General features: G+C 46.6%; 1 protein-coding gene across 1 annotated transcript; it reads right to left on the bottom strand.

The window, feature by feature from the left end:
* Positions 1-538: 538 nt before the first annotated feature.
* LOC129847089 (bMERB domain-containing protein 1-like) lies at positions 539-20,215 on the bottom strand. Its single transcript, XM_055914880.1, has 4 exons — positions 19,615-20,215; positions 11,107-11,227; positions 5,906-5,979; positions 539-693 (listed from the first exon to the last, which is right to left on the bottom strand). Exons 1-4 carry the CDS (start codon positions 19,700-19,702, stop codon positions 575-577), a joined length of 402 nt encoding a protein of 133 aa, XP_055770855.1. The 5' UTR covers positions 19,703-20,215; the 3' UTR covers positions 539-574.
* Positions 20,216-20,251: the final 36 nt, after the last annotated feature.

Raw genomic sequence — 20,251 nt, 5'->3', positions numbered from 1 at the left:
CTCCCCATCTCCCTCCCTCCCTCCCACTCTCCAGCTCCCTCCCTCTCCCTCTCTCCATCTCCCTCCCTCCCTCCCTCTCTCCATCTCCCTCCCTCCCTCCCTCTCTCTCCTCTCCCTCCCTCCCTCCCTCCCTCCCTCCCTCTCTCTCTCCAGCTCTATCCCTCCACCTCCCTCCCTCCCTCCACCTCCCTCTCTCTACCTCCCTCCCTCCCTCTCTCTCCATCTCCCTCTCTCCCTCTTTCCAGCTCCCTCCCTCCACCTCCCTCTCTCCACTTCCCTCCCTCCATCTCCCTCTCTCCACCCTCCCTCCCTCTCCCTCTCTCCATCTCCCTCCCTCCCTCCTTCCACCTCCCTCCCTCTCTCCACCTCCCTCCCTCCCTCCCTCCCTCTCCCTCCCTCCCTTTCTCAACCTCCCTCCCTCCACCTCCCTCTCTCCACCTCCCTCCCTCTCTCCATCTCCCTCCCTCTCTCCATCTCCCTCCCTCCCTCTCTCCACCTCCCTCTCTCTCTCCACCTCCCTTCCTCCACCTCCCTCTCTCCACTTCCCTCCCTCCATCTCCCTCGGACCACAGTTCTACCTTAATCTCTCCACCTCTGCATCGTCCACTAGGAAATCCCTCTTCTGCACCAGTTTATGGATTTTCAGGATCAACTCCTCCTCCCACTGTCTCTGTTTCTTGGTCTTCTCTCTCTCTGGAGGAAGAAGAGAGGGAGAGAGGGAAGGGGATATAGAAAGGGAGGTAGAGAGGGAAGGGGATAGAGGAAGGGAGGTAGAGAGGGAAGGGGATAGAGGAAGGGAGGTAGAGAGGGAAGGGGATATAGGAAGGGAGGTAGAGGGGGAAGGGGATAGAGGAAGGGAGGTAGAGAGGGAAGGGGATAGAGGAAGGGAGGTAGAGAGGTAGAGAGGGAAGGGGATAGAGGGGGAAGGGGATAGAGGAAGGGAGGTAGAGAGGGAAGGGGATAGAGGAAGGGAGGTAGAGAGGGAAGGGGATAGAGGAAGGGAGGTAGAGGGGGAAGGGGATAGAGGAAGGGAGGTAGAGGGGGAAGGGGATAGAGGAAGGGAGGTAGAGAGGGAAGGGGATAGAGGAAGGGAGGTAGAGAGGGAAGGGGATAGAGGAAGGGAGGTAGAGGGGGAAGGGGATAGAGGAAGGGAGGTAGAGAGGGAAGGGGATAGAGGAAGGGAGGTAGAGGGAGAAGGGGATAGAGGAAGGGAGGTAGAGAGGGAAGGGGATAGAGGAAGGGAGGTAGAGAGGGAAGGGGATAGAGGAAGGGAGGTAGAGGGAGAAGGGGATAGAGGAAGGGAGGTAGAGAGGGAAGGGGATAGAGGAAGGGAGGTAGAGAGGGAAGGGGATAGAGGAAGGGAGGTAGAGAGGGAAGGGGATAGAGGAAGGGAGGTAGAGGGGGAAGGGGATAGAGGAAGGGAGGTAGAGGGGGAAGGGGATAGAGGAAGGGAGGTAGAGAGGGGGTTAGATTTGAAAGATTATGTTTTATATCAAACTAAAAACAATTTTTATCTTATATTAAATACATTTCTCAACTGATACAACATTTGTTAGATACTGAGCTACAGGGGAAGAGGAAACTTCTTGGGAAGGCAGCGCATGCTATCAAATAGTGATTCACATCACAAACAGTAGGGACCCTATTCAATCTGTAAAGCTCAAGTGATCGAAATGTAAAGGTCATGTCCAGTTGAGTCGACATATGCAGTGATACCCTGAATGCAGTCTCTGCTAAAGTGGGACATTGCCTTTAAATTTCAATCATGCTGTAAAGCTGAACTTCTGCGATGCGGATTGAATAGAGTCCTAGATATTTAGATTCTTAAATAGTCCTCCTCGTGTTTAATTCATGAGAACTAATCGGGAGACAAAATATGCAAATGCAGTTCAATGATGCAATGTCCTGTCTGAATGGGGGAATTTGCATAAGCAGTCGTATATTAATGGAATTAATCTCAAATGTTACCCTATGCCCGACACAGGACATTACCTTTGACCAGAGCCCAATGGGTTCATTTGCATAAGCAGTCGTATATTCATAAACTCTGTATCCAATTCTCTGGAAAGGATTTTGACTTTATTCCCCTGACCTTCACACTGAAATCATATCAAATGTATTGGTCACATACACATGGTTAGCAGATGTTACTGCAAGTGTAGCGAGATGCTTGTGCTTCTAGTTCCGGCAGTGCAGTAATATCTAACGAGTATTCTAACAATTTCACAACAACTACCTTATACACACAAATGTAAAGGGATGGAATAAGAATATGTACATATAAATATATGGATGAGCAATGGCCGAGCGGTATAGGCAAGATGCAATGGATGGTATAAAATACAGTATATACATATGAGATGAGTAATGTAAGATATGTAAACCTTATTAAGGTGACATTGTTAAAGTGACTAGTGATCCATTTATTAAAGTGGCTAATGATTTGAGTCTGTATGTAGGCAGCAGCCTCTCTGTGTCAGTTTTGGCTGTTTAACAGTCTGATGGCCTTGAGATAGAAGCTGTTTTTCAGTGTCTTGGTCCCAGCTTTGTTGCACCTGTAATGACCTCGCCTTCTGGATGATAGCGGGGTGAACAGTCAGTGACTCGGGTGGTTGTTATCCTTGATGATCTTTTTGGCCTTCCTGTGACATCAGGTGCTGTAGGTGTCCTGAAGGGCAGGTAGTTTACCCCCGGTGATGCGTTGTGCAGACCGCACCACCCTCTGGATACCCTTGCGATTGAGGGCGGTGCAGATTCAGTTACAGCCTGACAGGATGCTCTCAATTGTGCACCTGTAAGAGTTTGTGAGGGTTTTAGGTGACAAACAACATTTCTTCAGCCTCTTGAGGTTGAAGAGGCGCTGCTGCGCCTTCTTCACCACACTGTCTGTGAGGGTGGACCATTTCAGTTTGTTCGTCATGTGTAAGCCGAGGAACTTAAAACTTTCCATCTTCTCCACTACTGTCCCGTTGATGTGGATAAGGGGGTGCTCTCTCTGCTGGTTCCTGAAGTCCACAATCATCTCCTTTGTTTTATTGATGTTGAGTGAGAGGTTGTTTTCCTGGCACCACACTCTGAGTGCTCTCACCTCCTCCCTTTAGGCTGTCTCGTCATCGTTGGTAATCAAGCCTACTACTGTTGTGTTGTCTGCAAACTTGATGATTGAGTTGGAGGCGTGCATGGCCGCTCAGTCATGGGGGAACAGGAAGTACAGGAGAGGGCTGAGCACGCACCCTTGTGGGACCCAGTGATAGACCTAGACACACACACACACACACACATACACATACTGCAATAGATGGAGAACAGTGTGCAGTGTTGTTGACAGTAGTAATAGTAGGTGGGAAAGCTGAGGCACCAGGCAGGAGAGGAGTGCAGTCTCAGCTCTTTCTCTCCCACCGGGATAGAACTGGATCCGTACAGCCATTCCTTGGAGTCACAGTGTTCCCGGAACGTATAGACGAATGCAGAAATTGGAATGTCAAATGGAAAAGGAAAAGCAGCAAAGGTGCTAGGGCCTTTGTCTGTACTGAGGTAATAACAGAGCTTGTTGGGTCACATACATATTAATACATAGTGTATGGTATATTATGACTCAATGGTGTGAGGAATTAGATTTGATTTGGAATGTGTGAATGGTGTTCTAAATCTCAATGAATATCATGCATAATGTACTGGATTTAGCTTCTATGTAAGCAGTATGGCATCTGTACTGTATGTAGGCTTAATATATGCTCGAATGAACAATTCATTCCATTGTTCTTGTTTGTTGCGATTCCAGATTATCACTAATCCAGATCCAGTCACTCTGTCAAGTTCACAAATAAAAGGAGAAACTAGCCTGGTACCAGATCTGTTTGTGCTGTCTGGGTCCAGGCTAGACAGCTAACTCTAGACTGTGACGTTGTAGAGTTGTGAAGTTGTAGTGGCTATTTGACTCCATCTGCTGTCAGCCGTGGCCACAAATCGACCTAACATCATTTGTGGAGGAAAGTATAAATAAAGTAGTATTCGTTCAAATAATCTTTGGCCACAGTCTCAGGAAATGGACCATTGGCTCATATAGCCATTACGGTTAGCTATGCGTGCGTGTGTTTGTGCGCCTGTGTGGCCATTATGACTGTGCCTACTCTAAACTACCTGAGGGGAAGAACCTCCCCGCCTCATAACTCTCCCATGTGTCTGAGAGTTACAATCAATTGTGCGGCTACTTTACCGCAGTGAACCTACCCACAAATCACCTCACCATGTAGCAGCAGGTAGCTGCATACAGTAGCAGTTTTTCTCCTCTACCCTATTTTTGTGTGTCTATCTCACTACAGCAGGAATGTTTTTCCTTTCAATTCAGACCTGGACAACCAGGTGAGGGGAGTTCCTAACTAATCAGTGACCATAATTCATCAATTAAGTACAAGGGAGGAGCGAAAACCCGCAGATACTCGACCCTCCGTGGAATGAGTTTGACACGCGCTCTACAGCATGCATAAGCAATTTGGCTAAGCTAAGGGTACATTGAGGATACATCCTGATATGCTTGTTCTATTTCCTAGAGGGATAGACAGTATGGCTCATTTTTCTCCCTGTTATGTTGCCGGGTAGAATAGGACAGGGGAGGGCGGTGAAGTGGATTTCTTGGCTGTAGCTATATATGGTTAATACTATATGGTAAAAAAAAAATTCTGTTGCCAGGTAGGATAGGAAAGGCAATAGGACAGGAGAGGGCAGCCAGTGGAGGTGTTGTGAAGTCTGTGTTGCCGTTAGTTACCTGGATATATGGTTATTGATAAACTGGGTGGTTCGAGCCCTGAATGCTGATTGGCTGACAGTCGTGGTATATCAGACCGTATACCACAGTTATGACAAAACATTTATTTGTACTGCTCTAATGATGTTGGCAACCAGTTTAACCTCTACGGGATTGGTGCCCCCCCGCGGGGAGGTTGAGCTAATGTGATTAGCATGACGTTGTAAGTAACAAAAACCTTTCCCAGGACATTTCTGATATGGGCAGAAAGATTAAAATCTTGTTAACCTCTACAGGATCAGTGTAACCCCCGGCAGGAACGGTTGAGCTAACGTAGGCTAATGTGATTAGCATGAGGTTGTAAGTAACAAGAACATTTCCCAGGACATAGACATATCGGATATGGCCAGAAAGCTTAAATTCTTGTTAATCTAACCGCACTGTCAAATTTACAGTAGCTATTACAGGGAAAGAATACCATGCTATTGTTTGAGGAGAGTGCACAGTTGTGAACTTGAAAATGTATTAATAAACCAATTAGGCACATTTGGGCAGTCTTGATACAACAATTTGAACAGAAATGCAATGGTTCATTGAATCAGTCTAAAACTTTGCACATACACTACTGCCATCTAGTGGCCAAATTCAAAAGTCGCCTAACCTGGAATATTACATTTTGGCCTTTCTCTTGCATTTCAAAGATGCAAGATCTAATGTGTTATATTTTCCTACATTCATTTCATATTTACACAAACTTCAAAGTATTTCCTTCAAATGGTATCAAGAATATGCATATCCTTGCTTCAGGTCCTCAGCTACAGGCAGTTGGATTTGGGTATGTCATTTTAGGCGAAAATGGAAAAAAAGGGTCCAATCCTTATTATAGCAGCATTAAGGCACCTCGGGTGTTTGTGGTATATGGCCAATATACAACTGCTAAGGGCTGTATCCAGGCAATCCATGTTGAGTCGCACCTAAGAACAGCCCCTAGCCGTGGTATATTGACCTTATACCACACCTCCCCGTGCCTTGTTGCTTAAATATGTACCTCAGATATATGGTTGATATACGGTACATTTTTCTGCCTGTTATTTGGTAGGATAGCTGTGGGCAGTGGAACTGTTGTGATTGTGATTGTCTCTATTTGTTGCTGTTAGTTACCTGGTACAGTTACCACCTTCCTCAGCTCCTGTTTCAGACTCATGATGTCTTTGCAGAGCTGGATGTCGTCCGCCCTTGAAAAGACAACAACATTTATTCCAGTTAGGAAGGGTAAAGCACAGTGTGACTCTATGGCCCTGTTCCATTTTGGTTCTTCCAAGTGACCTGGCTATTGGAGGCCTATTGACATAATTTGCATTCATCTAGTTATTCCAGATCTATGAGCTAGGGGAAAGGGGATAGGATTTGAAAAGGTATGGGGCCCGCTATCCACTCTATCCATTTCCTAACATAAAAGTGCCCAGTACATAATAAACACACTGTGCAGTCATACTGACAGATATCTTATAAAAATAGTGTTTTACAGTAATATAAAAGATAAAGCAAACATCCACATATAAAAGCTATAGGGGAAAATATATAAAGTTACACTCCCCTTAGGGAAGAGTGTGGGAAGATGAAAAGTGTTGAATGAATCACTCCTCTACCAGTTCCTCTGGACCTGAAGACCCACCCTGAGGACCCTACTGGTACCTCTCTGTCATGTCATCCCCCTCTCTTCTCCTTCCCTTCCTCCCTCCATCCCTTGTTCTTCACCTCCCCTCCCTCCATCTCTCCTTCTCCCTCTTTCCACTTCTTCCCATCCATCCCTCCATCCTTCCCTCTCCTCCCCTGAATCACTCCCTCGCTCCATCTTTCACTCTTTCTCTCTTTCCCCTCTCTGCCCCCTCCCTCTCTCCCTCTCCTCCACCTCCCATTCATCTCTCTCTTCCTCTCCTCCCCTCCCCTCCTTTCCCTCCCTCCATCCATCCCTACCTCTCTCTCTGCAGCGCTGTGACAGCTACCAGGGATTTAAGTCGCTCTGTTGTAAATCACAGACTGATGACTCACCCAGCAGCTTCCAACACCTCTCCTTCCTCCTCCTCCCTCCATCTCTCTCTCTCTGTTCCTCCTCAGTCTCCTCTCACTCCCTCCCTCCATCCATCCCTCTCTCCCTTCATCACTCACCTCCCCCTCTCCCTCTCTGCCTCCTCCACTCTCTACCTGTCCCTCTTCTTCATCTCCCTCTCCTCCTCCTCTTCCTCCATCCTTCCTCCCTACTATCCTCCCTACCTACCTTAATCTCTCTCCACCTCCTGTAGTTCCCTCTTTCTCCCCTGTTCCCATTCTTCAGCCTCTTCCCCGTCTGCTCTTTCGACCCCCTGTAAATTCTCACCCACTCACTTGTTCCTGTCTCTCAACCTCAACATATTTTTCTCTCCTCCTCACTATCCCCTATCTGCCTTGTGTTGTTTACCCACTCACTAGACCTCAACGGTGCTTCCAGCAGGCTTTGCACTCTGCCACTCCATCTGCTACAGAATGTGTGTGTGTGTGTGTGTCTGAGTCACACAAAGCTGGAGGTATTGGCATCACTGTTCACTGATGAAGCCATCCAAGCTAAGGAAGCCACGCTTCCCACCGATCTCTTTCCAGTTTCTATTGATTGTATTTGCCATCACACCAAAATATTTCACTGTATATTTTCTTAATGTTTATAACTCAATAGCGACACAATATGGTGGTCCAAGATCCCCTGAAAATCAAGCATGAACTTCTGATCATCTGGTCACCTGACCCTGTGACAAGACCAATAAGGTCACCAACGACCTGCTGATGGCGGCTGCAGGCTCCCCCTGTCTCCTGATCGTCCTGGACTTGAGAGCAGTGTTTGACACTGTCAACCACCCCATCCTCCTGGAACGCCTCCCGGGACACCATCGGACTGTCTGGATCAGCTCTGAGCCGGTTCCACTCCTACCTCTCAGATAGGACTGAGTATGAGTATTGTGGTGTCCCACAAGGATCTGTTCTTGGACCCATCCTGTTTGTCCTGTACATGGTCCCCCTCGGTCGTGTCATCAGCCGGCATGGAATTACATTGCACTGCTATGCTGATGACACCCAGCTGTATCTAAAAATGGCCCCATGTCCCTCTGATGCAAGTGCCCGTCTGACACCTGCCGTGAGCAGATAAGGGCACGAATGAAGCAAAACTTCCTTCAACTGAACATCAGAAAAACCTACTTCTTGGCACCCCCCACCAGGTCCCGCACTCACCGTTAACACCTCATCATTGCAGGACAGAACACTCCTCTCTCCCCGTACGATTCCAATCTGCCTGTACAGCTTGATTCCTCCCTGACCTTTGACAGCCACATCAGACGACTGTGTAGATCTTGATTCTTCCCTGACCTTTGACAGCCACATCAGACGACTGTGTAGATCTTGATTCCTCCCTGACCTTTGACAGCCACATCAGACGACTGTGTAAAGTGTCATTATATCACCTCAAGAACATTGCCAAACTCCGTCCCACCCTCACTCAGTCTGACGCAGGGAAGCTGATCCATGCCTTTATCTCCTCTGGAGATTACTCTCTTCATCGGGATCCCTGACAGGAGTCCTCAGAAGCTCCGATATGTCCAGAACAGCACTGCCAGGATCCTGATGTGAGTGAGGAAACACCATCACATCACCCCCATCCTGGTATCTATGCACTGGCTGTCTCATTCCGGATTGAATTCAAAACCCTTCTGCTGACTTTCCAGTGTATTCATGGCAAAGAACTGCTCTCCCTCCATAACCCTACCCGCACCCTCAGGTCAAGTGATAGACTGCTCCTCCACGCCCCCAGGACCTAGCTCCTTGTCTCTTGTAGCATCAGCTGGGTTCTTTGTGTCAGTTGCCCTGTCTAGCCGTGTCCATTTTTTTCCTTCTATTTTTATTTTATATTTTTTTATGCACTTTAAGAATATTCGGTATAATGAAAAGCGCTTTAAAAATGCAATACATTATTTTTATTATAATTTTTATATGTAAGTATAATGAATTGTCACAGACGATATGAATGAGAATATGCAGTGCCTTCGGAAAGTATTCACACCCCTTCACTTTTTCCACATTTTGTTGTTACAAAGTGGTATCAACAGGGATTTAAATCAATCTACACAAAATACTCTGTAATGTCAAAGTGGCCTTGTGTTTTAGGTTATTGTCCTGCTGAAGGGTCAATTCATCTCACAGTGTCTGGTGGAAAGCAGAGTTAACCAGGTTTTCCACTAATATGTTGCCTGTGCTTAGCTCATTTTAGTTTATTTTTTGTCCTGAAAAACTCCCCAGTCCTTAACGATTACAAGCATACCCATAGCATGATGCAGCCACCACTATGCTTGAAAATATGGAGAGTGGTACTCTGTCATGTGTTGTATTGGATTTGCCCCAAACATAACACTGTATTCAGGAAAAAAGTTCATTGTTTTGCCACATTTTTTGCAGTACCTTGTTGCAAACAGGATGCATATTTTGGAACATTTTTATTCTGTACAGGCCTCCTTCTTTTAACTCTTTCAATTAGGTTAGTATTGTGGAGTAACTACAATGTTGTTGATCCATCCTCAGTTTTCTCCTATCACAGCCATTAATCTCTGGAACTGTTTTAAAGTCATGGTGAAATCCCTGAGTGGTTTCCTTCCTCTCTGGCAACTGAATTAGGAAGGATGCCTGCATCTTTGTAGTGACTGGGTGTATTGATACACCATTCAACGTGTAATTAATAGTTTCACCATGCTCAAAGAGATATTCAATGTCTGCTTTTTCATTTTTACCCCTCTGCCAATAGGTGCCATTCTTTGCGAGGCATTGGAAAACCTCCCTGGTGTTTATGGTTGAATCTGTGTTTGAAATTCAAGTGCTCGACTGAGGTACCTTACAATTATCTGTATGTGTGGGGGGTACAGTGATAAGGTAGTTATTCAAAAGTCATGTTAAACACTATTATTGCACACAGTGTGAGTCCATGCAACTTATTATGTGACTTGTTCACCTGCTGAACTTGTGTAGGCTTGGCATAACAAAGGGGTTGAACATATTTCAGCTTTTCATTTTTTCTTAATTTGACATTATGGGGGTATTGTGAGTGGGCCAGTGACAAATGTAATCCATTTTACATTCAGGCTGTAACACAACAAGATGTGTAAAAAGTGTGAATACTTTCTGAAGGCACTGTAATAGCATGGATGCCATTCTGTTTCTGCTTTAGCCAACTCCTCTCTGTACTGGCATGGAGCAGGCTGGCAATCAAGTTAACTGATTATTCACAGTGTCAGAAATACGGCTTTACTACATCTACATCAGGATAATATCAGTATTATCAGGATACACAGTATAAACCTATTAGGCTTATGTCTATGGGTGTCATTATATTCAAGGGTCCCAAAGAGTCTACGTACTCTCTTTACTGTACATAATACATTCACCCACTCTCGGAAGAAAATGAAAATTCGATGTATCTATTTCAATGAGCTTCTATATTATTCAAATCCAACACGTCTTCGTGTCTCCCTTCCCCTCCTGTCTCAGCCTACAGTATTTATGCTGCAATAGTTTGTGTCGGGGGGCTAGGGTCAGTCTGTTAAATCTGGAATATTTCTCCTGTCTTATCCAGTGTCCTGTGGGAATTTAAGTATGCTCTCTTATTCTCCCTCTATTTTTTTTTCTCTCTCTCTCTCTCTCTCTTTCTTTCTTTCTTTCTCTCTGAGGACCTGAGGCCTAGGACCATGCTTCAGGACTACCTGGCCTGATGGCTCCTTGCTGTCCCCAGTCCACCTGGTCGTGCTGCTGCTCCAGTTTCAACTGTTCTGCCTGTGGCTATGGAACCCTGACCTGTTCACCGGACATGCTACCTGTCCCAGACCTGCTGTTTTCAACTCTCTAGAGACAGCAGGAGCGGTGGAGATACTTTGAATGATCGGCCAACTGACATTTACTCCTGAGGTGCTGACCTGTTGCACCCTCTACAACCACTGTGATTATTATTATTTGACCCTGCTGGTCATCTATGAACATTTGACCATTTTGGCCATGTTCTGTTATAATCTCAACCCAGCACAGCCAGAAGAGGACTGGCCATCCCTCATAACCTGGTTCCTCTCTAGGTTTCTTCCTAGGTTCTAGCCATTCTAGGGAGTTTTTCCTAGCCACCGTGCTTCTACACCTGCATTGCTTGCTGTTTGGGGTTTTAGGCTGGGTTTCTGTACAGCACTTTGTGACATCAGCTGATGTAAGAAGGGCTTTACAAATACATTTGATTGATTGATTGATTAAAGCCGCAGTCTGTAATTATTTTATGGTGGTGTTGATGGTCTCTGTACAGTACTCACATAAAGCGCAGTTCAGACTCCCTCCTTACTAGCACCTCTCTGAGGCGCTGGATGCGAGCCATCTCCACTTCAATCTCATCTGGAGACATGATGCTCTCTGCCATGGACACATCTGACTCATCTGGAGGGAGAGAGGGAACTTTGTGTTTTAACACTATTGTGAGTTACATCATTCTAACACATCGGGAGAAGTTGCAGGAGGGAGGGAGGGAGAGAGAGAGATTTAAATATTTCGGTCTTAAATATTTCAATAGATCATTCATAAAATACCAATACAATACTGACTTCTGGACTTCAGAACCAAAGGGCCTATTCTATTGTTGCCACCATCAAATAGTCTGAAGAGGAGACCTATTCCCTCCTTCCTCTGACTTAAAGAACAGTACATGGAATCACAATGGACTTGGTCCTGCCAAGCATTACTGCATTACTGTCTAGCCTTGCATATTATTCCCCTCCCTTTATCCAGTACAATGCCCAAGGTTGTTTGGCAGATTTATTTTACAATAATACAACACTACTCCCTGCTCTATTCAACGTCCTAATTATGAATGTGACGCTCGAGTAAGTCAAGGGACAAGATACGCATAGTAAATGATCTGAAATGTAAGTGACACCAGGAATGTCACTCTTGACTAAATGAAAAGCACGGAGTTGCTTTTGAGCTGTCGTCTTCAAGTCTTGTCTTCAAAGCAAAAAACCTGACTCACTCACACACTGTCAAAGTGCTTCTTGGCCATCCTAGACAGGTCCAGATGATAGCTACGGTATGTGTCATTTTGTCTCACAGTACCCACTTAAAAGGAATAGAAGGTTCTAGTGAAATGGCTGATGACTAAGAAAGAAGTAGCTGACCACCTTAAATTCGATGCCAGATGCTCAGGCACTCTGGTGTGATGCTCGCTGAATCAAGAGCATAGGAATACATAATGGAAGGAGTCATTGGGATGCAGACGGTGAGAAGGGCCTCAAGCCAAAGAGATGAGAGAAATCTGATACTGGTACTGACATAGATCAATGACCTGGAGTAACTCTTCACCAATTGGACTAATACACCCTGAACCGGGGTTTCACCACAACCTTTCACCTTTTGAACCAAAAGATGGCAACAAACCTGCTTTTGACAATTACAACCTTATCAATATGGAGAATGTAGTTAGTTTCACCATATTGTCAATGTTAAACAAGCTAACTAACTGTATTATTAGCAATGTTAGCTAGCTAAAATCTTATTGGTTAAATAATTGTTCCGACTTCAACATCACTTCAACACAATCATGTCAGACTTACGACTTCCCATTGTAAGGGCTGTCGCTCTCCTCATCCTCGGACGAGGAGAGGAGAGAAGGATCATCAGACCAAAATGCAGCATTAGGGAAATAAGCCATCTTTTATTTAACACGACGATGGCAACACGAAAAAACAAAACACTTTCAAAAATACAAAACAAGAAAACGACGTAGACGAAACCTGAACATAAACTTACATAACTAAACGTAACACTTACGGACAGGAAACAGACTACATCGAAACGAAACGAACAACCGAACAGTCCCGTATGGTGCAAGACATAACACAGATACGGAAGACAATCACCCACAAACAAACAGTGAGAACACCCTACCTAAATATTACTCTTAATTAGAGGAAAACGCAAACCACCTGCCTCTAATTAAGAGCCATACCAGGCAACCCAAAACCAACATAGAAACAGAAAACATAGACTGCCCACCCAAAACACACGCCCTGACCATAAACACATACAAAAACAACATAAAACAGGTCAGGACCGTTACAGAACCCCCCCCTCAAGGTGCGAACGCCGGGCGCACCAGCACAAAGTCCAGGGGAGGGTCTGGGTGGGCAGTTGACCACGGTGGTGGCTCAGGCTCTGGACGCTGTCCCCACACCACCATAGTCACTCCCCGCTTCTGTCTACCCCTCCCAATGACCACCCTAAAACTAACATCCCCTAAATGAACGGCCAGCACCGGGACAAGGGGCAGCACCGGGACAAGGGGCAGCACCGGGACAAGGGGCAGCACCGGGACAAGGGGCAGCACCGGGACAAGGGGCAGCACCGGGACAAGGGGCAGCACCGGGACAAGGGGCAGCACCGGGATAAGGGGCAGCACCGGGATAAGGGGCAGCACCGGGACAAGGGGCAGCACCGGGATAAGGGGCAGCACCGGGATAAGGGGCAGCACCGGGATAAGGGGCAGCACCGGGACAAGGGGCAGCACCGGGACAAGGGGGAGCACCGGGACAAGGGGCAGCACCGGGACAAGGGGCAGGTCCCGGCTGATATACTCAGGCAGATCCTGACTGAACGGCTCTTGACGCTCATGGCTGGCTGACGGCTCTCGACGCTCATGGCAGGCTGACGGCTCTCGACGCTCATGGCAGGCTGACGGCTCTCGACGCTCATGGCAGGCTGACGGCTCTCGACGCTCATGGCAGGCTGACGGCTCTCGACGCTCATGGCAGGCTGACGGCTCTCGACGCTCATGGCAGGCTGACGGCTCTCGACGCTCATGGCAGGCTGACGGCTCTCGACGCTCATGGCAGGCTGACGGCTCTCGACGCTCATGGCTCTCTGACGGCTCTGGCTGCTCATGGCTCGCTGGCGGCTCTGGCAGATCCTGTCTGGTTGGCGGCTCTGGCAGATCCTGTCTGGTTGGCGGCTCTGGCAGATCCTGTCTGGTTGGCGGCTCTGGCAGATCCTGTCTGGCGGGCGGCTCTGGCAGATCCTGTCTGGCGGGCGGCTCTGGCGGCTCCTGTCTGGCGTGCGGCTCTAGCGGCTCCTGTCTGGCGTGCGGCTCTAGCGGCTCCTGTCTGGCAGACGGCTCTAGCGGCTCCTGTCTGGCAGACGGTTCTGTAGGCTCATGGCAGACGGGCGGCTTAGCAGGCTCATGGCAGACGGGCGGCTTTGCAGGCTCATTGCAGACGGATGGCTCAGACGGCGCTGGGGAGACGGATGGCTCAGATGGCGCTGAGGAGACGGATGGCTCAGATGGCGCTGGGGAGACGGATGGCTCAGATGGCGCTGGTGAGACGGATGGCTCTGGCCGGATACGGCGCACTGTAGACCTGGTGCGTGGTGCCGGAACTGGAGGCACCGGGCTAAGGATAAGCACCTTCCTACTAGTGCGGGGAGCAGGAACAGGGCACACTGTACTCTCAAAGCCCACTCTATAACTGATGCGAGGTATCGGCACTGGTGACACCGGGCTGAGGACAAGCACATCAGGATTAGTAGGGGGAGAAGATACAGTGTGTACAGGGCTTTGGAGACGCACAGGAGGCTTTGTGCGTGGTGCCGGAACTGGAGGCACCGAACTGGATACACGCACTACAGAGAGAGTGCGTGGAGGAGGAACTGGGCTCAGGAGACGCACTGGTAGCCTAGTGCGTAGTGTAGGCACTGTAGGTACTAGGCTGGGGCGGGGAGGTGGCGCTGGAAATACCGGACCGTGGAGGCGTACTGGCACTCTTGAGCATTGAGCCTGCCCAACCCTACCTGGTTGAATGCTCCCGGTCACCCGACCAGTGCGGGGAGGTGGAATAACCCGCACCGGCCTATGTAGGCGAACCGGGGAAACCATGCGTAAGGCAGGTGCCATGTATGCCGGCCCGAGGAGACGCACTGGAGACCAGACGCGTTGAGCCGGCCTCATGACACCTGGCTCAATACCCAATCTAGCCCTGCCAGTGCGGGGAGGTGGAATAACCCGCACTGGGCTATGCACTCGTACAGGAGACACCGTGCGCTCTACTGCGTAACACGGCGCCTGCCCGTACTCCCGCTCTCCACGGTAAGCCTGGGAAGTGGGCACAGGTCTCCTACCTGCCCTTGGCCCACTACCTCTTAGCCCCCCCCCCCCCCAAGAAATTTTTGGGTGTTACTTACGGGCTTTTTGGGCTTCCGTGCCAGACGCGTTCCCACATAACTCCGGTTCCTCTCTCCAGTAGCCTCTACTCTCCTCAGTGCCTCCAGCTCAGCTTTGGGACGGCGATACTCTCCCGGCTGTGCCCATGGACCTCTCCCGTCCAATATTTCCTCCCAAGTCCAGGAGTCCTTGTTGCCCTGTTCCTTACTCCGTTGAGTTTTCCCTTGCCGCTTGGTCCTAGCGTGGTGGGTGATTCTGTAAGTGCTGTCGCTCTCCTCATCCTCGGACGAGGAGAGGAGAGAAGGATCATCAGACCAAAATGCAGCATTAGGGAAATAAGCCATCTTTTATTTAACACGACGATGGCAACACGAAAAAACAAAACACTTTCAAAAATACAAAACAAGAAAACGACGTAGACGAAACCTGAACATAAACTTACATAACTAAACGTAACACTTACGGACAGGAAACAGACTACATCGAAACGAAACGAACAACCGAACAGTCCCGTATGGTGCAAGACATAACACAGATACGGAAGACAATCACCCACAAACAAACAGTGAGAACACCCTACCTAAATATGACTCTTAATTAGAGGAAAACGCAAACCACCTGCCTCTAATTAAGAGCCATACCAGGCAACCCAAAACCAACATAGAAACAGAAAACATAGACTGCCCACCCAAAACACACGCCCTGACCATAAACACATACAAAAACAACATAAAACAGGTCAGGACCGTTACACCCATTTTCCACGAGCCCGTGAAGCCAGCATAAGCAACTAAATGATCATCGCAATCCAAATGTCAACTGAACACACTACTAACAATAATCCTAGTCTTCTCCAATGTGTAACCTATGTCAGAAAGAAAGCAAACTGGGGGCGATTGATAAACGCATATTGCAGTCAATAGCACTAAGCAACAGAATAATCATCACGCTACCATTGTCAGAAAGAGTGCATAGGTCACAGGAGGCTGCTGAAGGGAGAACGGCTCGTAATGACAGCCGGAACGACGGAAATGGAATGGCATTAAACATCTGGAATCCATGTGTTTGATCTATTTGTTACCATTCCACTAATTCCGCTCCAGTCATTAGCACGAGCCCGTCCTCCCCAATTAAGGTTCCACCAACCTCCTGTGGCATAGGCCTAGGGGGCAACCACCTATCCTCTAATGTCACACCTTGGACATCCATTGTAAACTACAGCCTCCCATCCCCCACTAGGCAGGAAGTGAATATTTCACTCAGGGTTAGGACGGACTGTACAGTACTGCTGGGAGACAGGCCTTCCAGACAGATTTTCTCTATGGAGAGACAGGCTACGAGACCAGAATGGTGAACTGACTGTTCTGTGACTCCTCAACCAACTACTGGTAATGCGATCCATCCAGAGACCTTTACACGGTGCTAATGTGGAGGCAGGACTCTTAAAGACCATCGACAAAAGGGAAAGTAGTGGCGTTCCAAATCTTGGAATTAACTAACGAAAAATGATGTCACCTCAATTTTGTCTCTCTATTGTTTATCTTTGCCTGGGTGAGATTTTGACATTCATTTGAGTGACTGTTTTTGTCTAAGACAAATGTAACAAGAAGCGAAATTGCATCCTGTGACTGTTCATAGCGGATGAGACTGATGAGCTGATGAGATGCTTAGCTTGACGTCGAGTCCTTGAATGAAAAGTAGCGGCCCAGTGTTTTCCCTGCTGTGGTAACCGCAGCATGAAAACAACGCTGATACCGACATAGTTGTCTCTGCAGTCAATAACACAGTGTGGTAAACTGTGGAGGATTCATACCAAGTGGTTTCTCTCTCTGTTTCTCTACCCCTCACTGCTCTCTCTATCGTTCTCTCCCTCTCCCTCTCGCCCCTCCTCTTCCTACCTTTCTCTCCCTCGCTACTCTTTCTACCTCACACAAAGACACACACACACACAATTTGCTGCTGACTGTCAATAGGACCGAGCCACACTAAATCCTGACTGGCCCATTATGATGGCAGAGAGCCAGGTCTGTAATGAATAACACACAAAGGATCTAAAGTGAGGAAGTTCTCTTAACGCAGTACATACTCAGTCAGCACACACTCCCGTACTCAGTAGTCCACATTCAGCCATCAGCAGGATTAGAGAGGAGAAAGATATTACTCATGGGGGTGTTCAGATAAACTCCTGGCTACATGGTAAATGTTAATAAGTATGGAAGACTGAGGCTCTGTTCCAACATACACAGCACCATTCCAATTAGTATACAGCAATGTGTTGGGCATGCATTCTTCGTGGTATGCTAGTGTGGGCAGCATGGAAGGCACCATTGAAAGACAAAGTAAGAATCATGCTAAACCTACTACAGGAAAACAGACACAGTATGGCCTACAGACAGAACTGCACCGAAAAGCAAAATCCCAAATAATAATAATCGCTGAAGTATCACGGAAGACCCGCCTTATAGCTGAAATTTAAAGGCAATGTTCCCGCGTTTGTGGTAAACACTGTATATACCGGCTCAATCGGAAAATACCTTGACATTTTAATGCAGATCTTCTGCGATACGGATTGAATCCAGCTCTAAATCTATACAGTAACAGCATCATTTGATCCTCCCCAGTCCCCACAGTGACTATTAGAAGAAATACCAGGCTTCCCTATCAATGTAGCTTCACTGTCATCACTGGCAGAGCCAAGCTAGTTATTAACCCAATGTAATCAAACTAATTGCATTAAAACAAACTGCCTAATCAATACCCTGAACATCTGTTTATCAATCAACTGATCAGCATAATGAGAGCCTTGACAAAAGGAGGAGGGTGGACAGATGTCTGCTTGATGAGGAGAAGCAGATCTGTCATGTGAATATTATCTGCGTAGCAGCCACTTCAGGGCTATGTTCATTAGGGCATGCAATGGATTTAAAAAAAAGGTTTTGTAATGGAAAACGAACATGAGCTTTTCTTATTGTACAAAGTCTGGTAGCCCCTCCCTGTTTCAGTCTGCTTTCCTCCTAATGAACAGGGCCCAGAAGTACTGTGTTCATTGTAATGTTCCCCACTGTGTTTTAGTATCCAGCTATGCGTCTCCCAACACAGATGGAAGTTGAAAGTTGTAATACACAAGGAGGAAACAGGGGAAAGGAATGATGAATGATGAATAGGTGTGTGTGTGGGGGGGTGGGGAAGGAGATGGGGAAGGAGAATGGGGACAGAGAGTCTATCTCTAAAAATAGATGCAGTCTTCTTCTATTCATATTCATGAGCTGAAGAATTAATCTCAGACTTTCTGCACCCCACTCTCCTCTCGTCTCTCCTTTTCATTCCTATTCTAACAATGGAATTAACGAAGAGGACACTCAAAGAATATATTATTCCAAGATCCAATGGGCTGATTTCTGTTGAAAGTTTGTTTCAGGTTGTTATGGTCAAATAGCACAGGAAGAAATTGTGAGCATCTGAATGCAGATAAACAGTCATAATTGCAATTAGGCCTATACAGATGTCACACAGACAGCCCTACACAAAATAAACAGTGAAACATAACTACCGGTTTAATTCAAGTGAATATTGAACTTAAACCCCGTAGGTGTGTGAGGCTGACTCATGACAGGATTCTCTGCTCTGGATCTGGTTACATAAAGCACACAATATGACCTCTTGTTATGACTGCATTCCTGACCTCTGACCTCTCACCTCTGACCTCTGTTTATCCCCCATGACCCTTTTTATGTCTGTATTATTAGACATATATCATACTGTTCTGATGACAGCTTCGTGGCACTGGCCTAGCCTACACATAATATCACAAATAGATACCAGTAAAATTAAGAACAATGAACATGGCATGTCATATAAACAACATTATTGAAACATTTATCTTAAAATGTATCTTCCTTCGAAAGACCTTTCATAATGCATTGATATCTTACTGATAAAAAAGGATGAAAAGGAGGAGGATGAAAATCTCTTGCCTGTCTCTACAGTTTGTTTATATCATCTTTCTTGCTGGTATCAGTGCTGGTAATGCTGGTATTGACTCACACACTCACAGCCCAGCAGGTAGGCTTCTAGCTTGTTCTACCCTGCTGCATCCATCGACTGGAAGGGGTGCTGTTCAATATATTAGGCCAAAGACCCAGTCAGACAACTTTGGAATGTACAGTCAGCTGAAAGCGAAGAGCTGTGCATATTTCAGTCCTTCTTTAGTGTTATGGAAATAGGCTAGTAGAAATGGGGCATTACATACGTGTATACATTTCGGTGCTCCTCTCCTTTGTGCTATTGTAATATATACTGTTAATACAGTGGGTAAGCTATTGTAAATGAGAAAGACCTTCTCAAATAGTAATGATATGGTTATTATCAGTGAATAACTGGTCAAATGCACCTCCAAAATGCATTGAAAGCAAAGCACATGCATGGAGATGTCTCCAGTCCATTTTCAAGGCACTGGGAATGACATTCAGGAAACAATAAAGACGCACGGACTCATTGCAATTAACGGGTGATGTTTTGTAACGCAACACCCCCTATCAGAAACCACATGCTTTATTCTGCACAGAGCAACAACCATTATAACAGGCCAAAACGTTACTTTGCAATGAATGACGCTCACCTTTGTCTTTTGTCCATTCCGTTTCGGATACAGAGCCGTAGCTCTTCAATGAGCGCTCGGTATCGGAAATTGATTTCTTCAATTCCATAGCTGGAATTGATTTATGATACACTATGACTTTAATGGGTTGTGGAAAGGTTTGTTAAAATCCTATATTGAGTTCTGCTCTTCTGTTTTCCTTTCAGGATAAATCAGTTTCGCCGATTCGAAGGCACCACGGAGCCGATACGTTGAGCATCTTTATTTAAGCTTACAAATTCCTCGATGTGTGGTACACAGATGGATGCAGAGCGCACGCGCATTGCGAACCAGAGAAAGGGAGAAAAACGGCATTGAAACAGTGTCATATTTGTCAAATACAAAGCTGGAAATCGACATTTTCTATACGTTTCTACTAGTTGTCCATACAATTATTTATTAGAAGAATTTCTAGCAATAGCATTTTTTTCAATGAAGATGTCAAGATATCACTAGGCCTAGGTGCTGAATATGTGGAGCAGAAGGCTTACATTTATAGGAAAATGTTTCACTAATACAGTATCACTCTCGAAATAGCAAGTCCTTCAAACGAGTGAATGTCAAAGAATTTAAGATACTCCAGGGCTATGCATTGAAGCTGAGTAGCCAGAGCAGGTGG

The sequence above is a fragment of the Salvelinus fontinalis genome, unplaced genomic scaffold, assembly GCF_029448725.1.
Source record: "Salvelinus fontinalis isolate EN_2023a unplaced genomic scaffold, ASM2944872v1 scaffold_0701, whole genome shotgun sequence".
Taxonomy (NCBI): Eukaryota; Metazoa; Chordata; class Actinopteri; order Salmoniformes; family Salmonidae; genus Salvelinus; species Salvelinus fontinalis.
This window is presented reverse-complemented; position numbering and strand designations above follow the sequence as displayed.

Excerpts from the sequence above, each read along its gene's own strand:
- LOC129847089 (XM_055914880.1), bottom strand. The coding sequence starts at position 19,702 with ATGGAATTGAAGAAATCAATTTCCGATACCGAGCGCTCATTGAAGAGC. Across the intron at positions 11,228-19,614 it reads GGAATGGACAAAAGACAAAG|ATGAGTCAGATGTGTCCATG; the intron begins GTGAGCGTCATT and ends CTCTCCCTCCAG. Across the intron at positions 694-5,905 it reads GAAGGTGGTAACTGTACCAG|AGAGAGAGAAGACCAAGAAA; the intron begins GTAACTAACAGC and ends TTCTTCCTCCAG.